A 10,963-nucleotide genomic window follows, 5' to 3' on the forward strand; every position below is an offset into this window, starting at 1 on the left:
TTTCGATACACACATACCATAAATTGCTTGTTGGTGCCATGACTAACTGCACACTTTAAATTCACTCGCCCCCCCCCCCCCTCCCAATATTGACAAGACAGATTTACGGCCCTGCTTTCTCCGCTTTCGAAATTTTTCACACCTTGTGCAATTTAGAGTTTGAAAAGGATCACTTTTACCGGTTGTCTTTGGATGAGAAATTTTTCTGCTTAGAGCCCCCGGCAACAGAAGAACACGCCGCACCGCCATTTGGGTCCTCTTTGATCTCTTTGTTTATAAAATTGCGAAACAGTCCTTTCACATCTTGTGCTAGGTCAGATACGAAAGGTAGGAGTGGCACGTGGTGCATGGCGAATCTAGCTATATCGAGGAAGAGGGAAAACATCATTCCCAATAATGGGTAAGTTTACATTTCCCGTCCCCTTGATCAAGATTTAAATGTAATCCCGCCCTTGAAGAAGTTGGTGTGAGTCGTTTTGTATTGCCTACGTTGTTCTAGGCCTAATCCCCCATATAGACAATCAATCTATCAGACTGATGCAACAGGTGGATTCAGGTCGAAACGTTGTAGAGTTTGTCATTTGCTATTGTCGTTTAAAAACAAATCATAGATATCGGGAGAATTCCGTGTACTCTCATTTATTAAGTGGGCGTTGGGCATAATGGCCTTGAGGGTTCGGAGGACGTGGGTCAAAAGTCATCATCATGATTGTTTTAGGCCTACCTTTTGGCGTTCGTCTTGTCTAATTTTATTGTCTCTGGACACGGTTGACGATTTTCAGGACTTATATGAACTTAAATGCTGAGGTAAAGGAGTTTTTCATTTGATTTGAGTGGCTTGAATCAAATGTTTGATGTTTTGCAGAAGCATAAAACGGGGAAACTCTGAATTTGGTCTATTTCGGTGGCAGTCAATTAATTGACGACTATTAATAAGATAGGGGTTTGGGATAATTTATTAACTTGAACTCAAAATGTTTACTTTAGAACTAAATATGATTAAAAAGTCTCCTTAGCATACTTTGGCTAATTTCTACTTTTGCATGTGTTCCTGCTGCACAGGGGAACAGGTGCAACTTCCCTCTATCTAAATTTAGGAGGTTTAGAAGAGTCTTCTCTCTATGGTGTCTCTGCATGCTCGTTATTCACTTAATAAACTAACTAAATTACAGAAGCGTAGAGCTTTGGGCCTCGGGGGCCTAGGCCTCTTCTATAAAAGACAAGGGGTTTCCCCTTCCTGCATTTGCTATTATTTTTTAAATTTGTTGGCAGGCCCTCTTTCTCTTTTCATATCAACACACCCCGATCTAGTTAGCAAAACCTAATCCTTGATACCAAGATTGGAGCAGTGTGGCAAGATGTTCTAAGTTTAAGGTTGCTTGTATCCAAAAAGGCTGATGACAATTTTTACTGTAAGTTGGTAAAGAATCAAGTTAATTTTGCTTAAAATTATCCCTTTTTGTTAGTTACCTTACTTCTGTAGAATCCAAATTTTTCCCTGAATTTACCGGGCACTGCCACATTCAACTTTTTGGATTGTTAAGTGAATTTGAGACATATTCAAGATTTAAATTTAAAGATGCTGTAGCCATAAATATTGTTAAAAAGATGGATAAGGTGGGAGTGTAGGTATCTAATATCCATCACCAGCTCATGGTAGCCTTTCACTGGGTTTAGACAGTTGTTGTGAAATGTTGAAAAACTCAACTTCTGTTCTCAATTAATAAAATTATTCATACCACAAAGTCTCTGACTGATTTTTTGTTCATGGATATAAAATGTTACAAAACATGTTACTCTCTATTATACTTATCCTAGTTACTATTCTACCCCACATGGAGGATACCAAGGGGAGTGAAAGATAATGACTACCCCATGGTCAACAGACAATTTTAGACTACATACAATTGAATGTTAGCAAGCTAAGCAGATTAAAATCTATGAATTTTGCTATATAAAAAGAGTAGCATCTTGCAGGTATTCTATGCAGTGGATTCTGTTTGTAAAGCAATGGATAAACATATAATTGCAAATTTGTTCTTAAATGCATAAAAACAAAGAATCTATTCAGTTTTAGCAAGTCCACTTTCTCTCTATTTTATATTGATTCATTGAATCTCATTCAGTCCTTGAACCCAAAGGGGTCCCCTCATTTGAAGTCCTCTACAGTTGTGTCAGTTCAAAATTTACCTTTTCTTCCGCATCTTGTCCTTATTAAACCATCTTCATACCATAACTCTCAAATTTCCCCCTCCGTCAAAATTTGGCAATAAGCCCCCATCTTCAGAAGAAGCCCTCACCCTAATATTTTGATATGCTGAGGTAGGACTGCATCAAGTTACCTTGCACTACTGAAAAAGACATGATTTTTGTTCGTGATAAATCACATCCCAATATAAAGTGAACAATTTCAGTAACCAAGACCTGCTCACAATATTTTTGTTGCTGAAAAACTCTCAGGATGAAAATCCTGTAGGGAGGGAAACCAAAGATTCATTATATTTTGTATTACTAATTGCTTGTAATAGCAAAATCCAGGATATTCTCCCAGTAGCACAAGTTCAGCCTTAAGTGATGTTATGAACGATTTTGCCATTAAAGGCTCGTAAAGTGGTTCTGTGAAGGCTTTGAAAATTAATGGGAAGCAGTTTGAATAAAATATATGGTGATGAGAGAGGCTCAGAAGTTGACTCATTTTGAATTGCAAATGTCTTAATTTGTAACACTGCATTCATACCTTGTATTGATAGAACCCCAGGCCAAAGACCTAGAAAAGATGAACACTCAAACCACGCTACCAAGTAACGTATAAAGCCCATTTTAGCATTCAATTTCAGAGCAAGGGTTGTTTCCAGGAACAAAACAGGGCATGGCCCTTAAATCTTTTGCACCTTCTGGGCTCCACTCAGGCTTTGCTCCGGGGCCTGTCCCACCTAGCAGCAGTCCTGTACCCACCCCCCCCACCCCTTGTGACAGTACTTCGAATCACGTTAGGATTTAGACGAAGAAGACTTCATAGTTTCTCACATTTTCTTGATTATTGAAAAGCTCCTTTAACTACAAAATCAATCTATTTATATTCTTTAAAACGGAAATGCTAAATACATGTGGTTGAGTGACAGTTGGCTACTACGCATGAGAATTAAATACTTTCATGGGGAAGAGGTTACAGAAGTATACAGCGATCCTGTTACACCCTGCTACCCCAATTCTCACCATCAGACCTTTTTTTAATTCAGTTTTGTGATGTTTTCTCTTATTTTTATTCAAGAATTTACTAAATTTATATTATTACAGCTGAGGACGAGGCGTTTGTGTCATTTGCAGTTAACGACACCTATGCCACCACAGCCCTGGTCCTTGGCGATTCATTGAGAGACACCAACACTAGCAGGAAATTGGCCTTGCTTATCTCAAACAATGTGTCACAGGTCATGAGGTATGTTTCAGTAACACAGGTGGATAACATGTCTGCTAGCATAAGATCAGTTCCTTAATTCTCCATCTCTGCAACTAATTTTCTTCTAAAATTGCCGGGTTCCCTGTATATTTTACTTGGTTCCCTAATATTTATTATCTCACGTTTTAAGAATGAAATGAAAACTGTAATACTTATGTATCCTAATTTTCTCTTAGGATTTTTTCGTTTCTGGATGGTTACCATGAAGTGTTAATAAAAGTTTGTAAGAAAACTACATACTAAACATGGTAGTGGATCCCAGCTTACCAGCAAATCGGCTGAGGCTGTGGTCAAGCTAAAATACTTTTTCGGGAAAAAACTTACCTCGGCACAATTTTTTTACCTTCAATTTTTTCTGAACATTTCTTGAACATTTCTGGAAGAAGTTTAAAAGAGTTGCTTTATCGTGTAATTTTTAATAGATTTTTTGAAAATGTGACTTTAAAGAAATTTTAAATTTCTCCATGACAAGTGATAGATTCAATGAATGAAGCTTCACTTTCACTGCAAACTTTTTAACAACACCTCCCTAAAGCGAATATTCTTTATTTTCTGGGACTTCATCTGTTCCCCTAAAAGTAAAAACAAATTTAATACTAACAAAGTCCTTTTTTATGCAATCTGTGCCAGCAGAAGCTAAGCTGAGCCCAGAATATGAGGGTCATTATTTTTTGAATATGTGGCCATTACATAGATGATGAAATAACATCAGCCTTTTTCATCCATGCTACCAAAATGATATAATTCCGTCATTTATGTTTACAAATGAAGAAAGACAGTCACAGACAATTAACTGCTGACTGCCCATAAACTTTTACTGTATGCAAGAGTTTCGTTCTTATTGATTAATTGTCATTTTGTTATAGAAACAGGCTCACCCAAGTATGGGATGACGTCATTTTGGTAGACGAGCTTCAGCCAGGATATGTTGCAACCCCAAGCGTTGTCGATAGACCGGAATTAGGATTAGCATTCTTCAAGCTGAAAATATGGACCTTAACACAGTACAGGAAATGTGTCTTCATTGATGCAGATAATCTGGTTCTTCAAAATATTGATGAGCTTTTCGAAAGAGACGAAATGTCTGCTGCTCCAGATATAGGTTGGCCAGACTGCTTCAACAGTGGAGTGTTCGTCTTTGTCCCTTCCTTTGACACGTACCAGGCACTTGTTAGATTTGCAGATGAGCATGGAAGCTTTGATGGTAAGTTTGTTGCGAGCAAACCTACAGAAATAGCTAGCTGCAAGGAAATTCACTATTGCAAACAGTAAAACTAGTTGTAGAAGCAATAAATTCCAAGTATGTCAACTAAAATGGCTATTCTTTTTCAGATGTCCAAATTTCAAATTTGACCTTTCTCAATCACCTCCTACTGGTTTGATTTTTGCCACTTTTTTACAGGAACTGACCAGGGTCTGCTGAACATGTACTTCAAAGAATGGTCGAAAACGCTGACAAGTCATTTGCCCTACATATACAATATGGTCGCTAGCACCTGTTACACATATGCTCCAGCTATCAACCAGTACGTTCGTCATAGATATAATTTTCAGTAGGTTGTTGCTGCAAAGACATTCTGCTTGATTAGATATCATCCCGATTTATTTTTATAATAAATAGTACACTAAAGACACCTTTAATTGACATGATGACAAATGCAATGCTAGCTGAAGCAGCTGTAGGCTCCTCATTGCGTTGCTATGGATTTTTAGAATTGTCAACCCCTTAAACTTTAGCCTGTCTATCCCAAGCTGAACCATGTCAATTTACGTAATGTTTGCATTGACAAGGGTGCAAGATTTTTGGCTCTAGAGGATAACCAATTACTAACTCGCACAGGGATAGCTCTGTCGATTAGTTTGATTCCTACAGGGCTTTTTGATTTAATTAGTATCATAGGAGATTCCTGCTATGGTTATAATTCTTGCCTTTCATTTACACTAGCTATGGAAAAAGCGTGAAAGTAGTGCGTTACGCCGGCTCTTCAAAGCCATGGGCGCAAGGCTACGATTACAATAAGTCTCACGCTTATAGACCGTCCTCGTCACCAGCAGATGAATTCCAGCAAAACTTCCACAAGTTGTGGTGGGACAGATATTACAAGTTGCATCCGGATGTTCCATTTCAACAAGAGCAGCCATCGAATCAGGTAAGCCTTGCCTCATACTTATACATGAGGTAAGCTCAGGGAAAAGTGGGAGGGTACATCGTTTTTTAGATTCGCCAATTAATAGACCTTTCTGAAGTTTGTGACATTATCTTTCTTACGGGCCTACCCTTCATTGTCAACAACATGCTTTAAAACTTCTGAGCCCTTCTCTTCACGATATATTTTGTTCAAACTGCTTCCCATTCATTTTCAAAGCCTTCACAGTACCATGTTACGAGCGTGCGTTTTCTGATAGCGTTGTTGCTTTCTTCTCAGCATGTATGTCACGAAAGACAGAGTGAGTCGCTAGCGTTTCATGGAGAGCCTAAAGAGGAAACCGTATCCGAGCAGCAAAAGGCCTGGGAGCGAGGTGAAATTGATTTCACAAGGAAGGATCGCTTTGACGTCATCCAGCATTACATCGACAATGTAATAGAAGGTGTACCAAACGTCGAGGTAAGATCTTACTTGCTATTTCCCCATTTCCTCTCGCTTTATGATCCCTTGCTTGCTCGCACTATTGGCGTTTAAATTGGCCACTATTAAAGGGTTGTAGTATGGCACTGTTCATAAAAATTTTATTGTTTTGGATGTTTGTTGGAGAATGTCAGATTTTTAAATACGAGTATCGGGTAAGGGGAACAATCGTTCGTAAGCAGACAGCCCATGACGCAATGAGGTCAAAAGAGGGATAATTCAACCGATCTAACACTCTGTCTTACCTAAAATCCCCCAAAAGCTGGTTGTCTATCGACTGCAATGAGCGACTTCTCGCCTGCACGTGCAAATCACACGATCTGAAATTCTATGAGGTTATGCAATTTTGTTAATAATGGATTGAGACACTTATCATGAATCGGGCAAAGAAGTACCTATCTGTGAAAGGAGCTATCTAATTGCAACTGTTGACCTTCATTTTTTCAATATTGCCGTGAAAGCTTTATAGCTAGTAAGACTGTCAAGGTCCCCAGCATATTGTTAAAAAGACGAGCTCTCCGGTTAAGAAGCATATTTCCAGCCCATTCTGAGTTTGTCCCATAAACTTGTCATGTATCTTTTTTATTTGCATGTATGATAATAGTGATTCCTTTTGTTTGGGATAAAGATAAACAAAGTCAATTGGAGAGGACTCGATACATGAAGCAAACTATTTTAAAATCAAATGGGTTAAACAGTTCACAAATGTTTGCTTTCTGATGTAACTTGGAAATATGATATCTACGGTTTTTGAAATAAGGACCTTGAACAGGGGCGTAGTGAGGGGGAGGCAAGATGGGGTAGACGCCCCCAATGGCAAATAATTTCTTTAAAAAATATCATTTGCAGGTATTCTAAAGGGTGTGGACCCCGAATTTTCCTGGTTCAACTCGCCTTTGCCCCCCCCCCCAATCTTACTGATCTTGAGAATACGATTTTTCATTCATTTCACTTAAAGGCGAAAACTCAATTTAGAAAGAGCTAGAATTTCATAGAGGATAAAGAAGCAGTCTTTTGGTAAGAAGAAAAGGAAGTTTAGAGAAAGCTCAACTGTATTTTAACTGTTAATTATTGAGTTTGTTAATATGATCCCTCCAATTCAGAATTTTCTCAATCGAAACCCCAATGAGCTTTATAATTTCCACTTGTTGCAATGGCTAAGCCAAAGTAAGGGGAGCAAATCTAATTAACAAAATAAGTTTTGCTGATGTTTAGCAAATGATCTTTCAAATATTCTGAAAAGTATCTGCACAATCGGCTACCATAGTGACCTTCTTCGTTGCTCTAATTTGCAACAACCCACGATTCGATTAAACTGATTTTTTTGTTATAGCCCCCCAATGTTGACCATGATGATTATCAGGGAAACTATGGTGAGCCTGGTCACAATGAAAAAGAACAAAATTTTGCTAATGATCAAGAAAACGACATAAAATCTCCACAAGACAATCACATGTCACTAGCATTTCATTTAAACTACCATTCTGCTGAATACACAGCTCCCTGTGATTTTTTTCCACCTTCCGAATATGAGGTACAAACAGTAAACAGATGGTCAAACCATACTGACACTGAAACTTCAAATCATACGCCTGATTTCCAAGAAGAAGTGAAGAAGGAAGAGACAGTTGAGGAAGTAGAGTTAGATCCTGAGCAGGCAGCTCGCCTACGATGGGAGCTTGGCAACATTGATTTCACAGGGGAAGACAGCTTTAATAACATTGAATTGTATCTCAATTCACTCCTCCAAAAAATGGAAAAGTCTTTGAATACAGTAGATGGCAGTTCAAATGAATCAAGGATAGCTGACAATGAAAAACTATCGAATGTATATAGGGATCCAGTTAGTCCAGAGTATTCAAGGGCTAGTGGGGAAACATCCCCTGTGCTGTCACTGACGGATTCGGCCTACTCTGAATTTGTTTCACAGAAACCGGAGAAAATTTCAAGAGCTACGCAGACAAGCTATGCCTGTATATCCAAGGCAGTGCAAACAGAAATACAGGTTGAATTAGATGATGCTACTACAATTTCCAATTGACAATGGCTGGTTAAATCTGTTTTGTTTGCAGTGTTCATCACTGTTCGCTTTAGAATTAGAAAATATTTCTCTAAAGAATTATCTAGTTTACCAATTTTACTTAAATCCAAAGGGTGAGATATTTTCCTTACGATAGCTGCCATTTCGTCAAAAAGGTAAAAGCAATGGTCCAGTTGGATCATAGCTCAATTTCTTCTAGGAATCATAGAGAAAATATGTTTGTATTTTTATGTGGTCCTCGACTGTGCCCATTGTGGTCACAAATAGATATAGGAATAAGCCTTTTCAGTGTTTCTATCTAATTTAGTGTGTTCATAAATGCTAAAACTCGAGGAAAACTTTTCCTGTTGTTGGAAATGATCACATAGAATATTTCAAAATTAAGAAAGATCTCTTTGTAGACTTTTCTATAAAATAAAGTTTGTCCATAGAACGTATAGCAAATTTGTACAAGATTCATTCAAAAACTGTAACACTTAACTAAGATTAGTAGACTTTCAATGAATGTCAAAGAAAAAAACGATGGCAAGATAAACAACTCTATGACCATCACAATCATCATCATAATCATGAATCATCACCAATCATCGTGGGTATCATAAAAGAATCAATTCACAAAAGAGCATCATAAAAGAATGATTGTGAATGATGCTTACAACAAGAGCCGTGAAAGAACAATCAAATTTATTGGTGTGGTAGCAGGGTTTCAAGCCGTCGTTTTTTCTTTGATTTTATGTAAGACAGTCATCGCAGAATTTAGTCATTATTTATTAATTGCTCCTCAATCAAAAAAGAAATGTTCTTAAGTTCTATTTAAGAGAACATTAAATTTATTTTTGCAACCATAATTACATATTCATCTCATCAGATATTGGTGTTCTCAATCATAATTAGTCTTTAAACTGAAAGTAACCACCAGAACTCTGTAATTAATTTTTTATGGTAGATGGAGCAAGGCTTAAAGTTCTTGTAAACATTTAGGGCACGCTTCGCAGAAAACTTTGCTTGTGCATATATTTGTGCTTAAAGTCCTTTATATATATATATATGCTTTTCATTAGATGCTAGTCAATTTTTACTACAATGAAATATGACGTAGAAATTGCTACTTCTTTTCTTCGTTGGTCAGTTGTCAGACTTTCAGTTTAATTTGAATGTTTTCTCCAGGAACAATTTTTCGATATGTGCTGTATCTGTCAAGCCAGTTTATAGCATTTTAAATTTTCCATCTTTTGTTGCTCACATAACTGCAGAATGTATCTTTCCTTTTTGCATTCAAGTTGTTAACAAAATGTAAAAAATATCACAAAACTAACTTTTGAGTCCTTATCAGGAATATGCTGAGCTTGAATTATGAATCGGCACTGATTTGTTTTATTTGCAGAGTCGACAGATTATCTCTAGTATTTTTGTTTTAAAATCATTTCTTTAATTAAAGCAATTATTCAACATATGCTTGGCATTTCATAATGACGTAAGTTTGAAACATGAAGAAAGAGCAGTTATTTTTGTCTTTGTCTCAGTTGAGAACATTGTCATATTGCAAATTTTTCCCTTTAAGTGCCTGGTTGTCTGACTCAAACCCTTGACAGGAAATATGTTGAATTTGAAAAACCCTTTAAAGAAAATATGTCAATGAGAGCATTTTTATGCAATTATTGCAATCAACCAGTTGATAATGTTCAGTTGAAACTCAGCCAAGACTCGCAACCATACTTCTTTAAAAATCGTCAAGAAACTTATAACTTCGTGCTTGAGAATAAAACCAGGCATAAATGAATCGTCAAGCAGCGACAAAGGAGTGCACACAAATCATAACCTTTGCTAGATTGAAGATTATTGAGCAAATTCGCATCCTTGGGTTTTTCCAAATTTTCTTTTCGGAAATGTATTTCGAATAGCAGTGTTAGGATGTATTATCTTGTCTTGTCTTGCCTTGTTTGGTCTAGTCTTGCCTTGTCTTGCTTTGTCGTGTCTTGCTTTGTCGTGTCTTGCTTTGTCTTGTCTTGTCTTGTCTTGTCTTGTTTTGTTTTGTCTTTTCTTTTCTTTTTGAGCATGGTACATTAGCCAGTCATTGTACAGACAACACCCACTTATCGTGAAAGAACTCTTCACTTTTCAAGGTCTGTAGGTGAGAATTTGTTATCAGACCCTTAACGAACAAGAACTTAGCAAGACTGAAAATTGGAATAGATTTTTATTTGCAAGTCAACCGCACCTATTTGACTGGCAGGGTAGTGTTTGCACCAATGTTTGTGTGAATTATAAACAGAACATTAAATTGCGTAGTCATATGTTACCAGAAAGGTTAATCGAGAAAAATTAAGCTGAAAATGTCAATGTTTTCCCATTCATTCATTCGCTCAGGTTCCTCTCTTAAGATCATTATGGAGCAAAGCAAGCAAGATTCAATGTTCTATGATTATATTGAAGCTCTATAAAAACGTGTAGACATTGTGTTTAGAGGCTATTATATGCAGATGTTGTCTTTATCGTCATCCTTAGAATCAATTGCAGGTTTCTTGACTTGATGCCAGCAAAGGTAGAGAGGGAAAAGAGTTTTGTTAAATCTGTTTAGATTCACCCTTCTTCTTTTCCGTCCCTAAAAACTTAGGAAACATGGGAAAGAACATTGGCTCCGACGCAGGTTGGGAAGTGGGGGGGCAAAGGGAGATTTTAACCATCATAGCAAAATAATTTTTATAAAGCTCTATTGTTTTGAAAAAAGTGGAGGGACATGCTACCCCCCTTCTCCCCCCTCCTCCCCTCCCCCTCCTCCCCTCCCCCTCCTCCCCTCCCCCTCCTCTCCTCCCCCTCCTCTCCTCCCCCTTCTCC

At 37.5% G+C, this 10,963-nt stretch overlaps 1 protein-coding gene across 2 annotated transcripts; it reads left to right on the forward strand.

Annotated features, from left to right (window-relative positions):
* Positions 1–266: 266 nt before the first annotated feature.
* LOC135684158 (glycogenin-1) lies at positions 267–10,112 on the forward strand. 2 transcript variants are annotated; one of them, XM_065199581.2, is made up of 7 exons: positions 267–400; positions 3,298–3,439; positions 4,327–4,664; positions 4,863–4,986; positions 5,406–5,610; positions 5,887–6,066; positions 7,421–10,112. In XM_065199581.2, exons 1-7 carry the CDS (start codon positions 397–399, stop codon positions 8,126–8,128), a joined length of 1,701 nt encoding a protein of 566 aa, XP_065055653.2. In that variant the 5' UTR covers positions 267–396; the 3' UTR covers positions 8,129–10,112. The 2 variants fall into 2 exon arrangements, with proteins under 2 accessions (XP_065055653.2, XP_088971123.1); XM_089114997.1 differs by having other exon boundaries at positions 382–400; positions 3,328–3,439.
* The last annotated feature ends 851 nt before the right edge of the window (positions 10,113–10,963 follow it).

Source organism: Rhopilema esculentum, chromosome 21, assembly GCF_057945365.1.
Source record: "Rhopilema esculentum isolate cy_ngs chromosome 21, ASM5794536v1, whole genome shotgun sequence".
NCBI classification, from domain to species: domain Eukaryota; kingdom Metazoa; phylum Cnidaria; class Scyphozoa; order Rhizostomeae; family Rhizostomatidae; genus Rhopilema; species Rhopilema esculentum.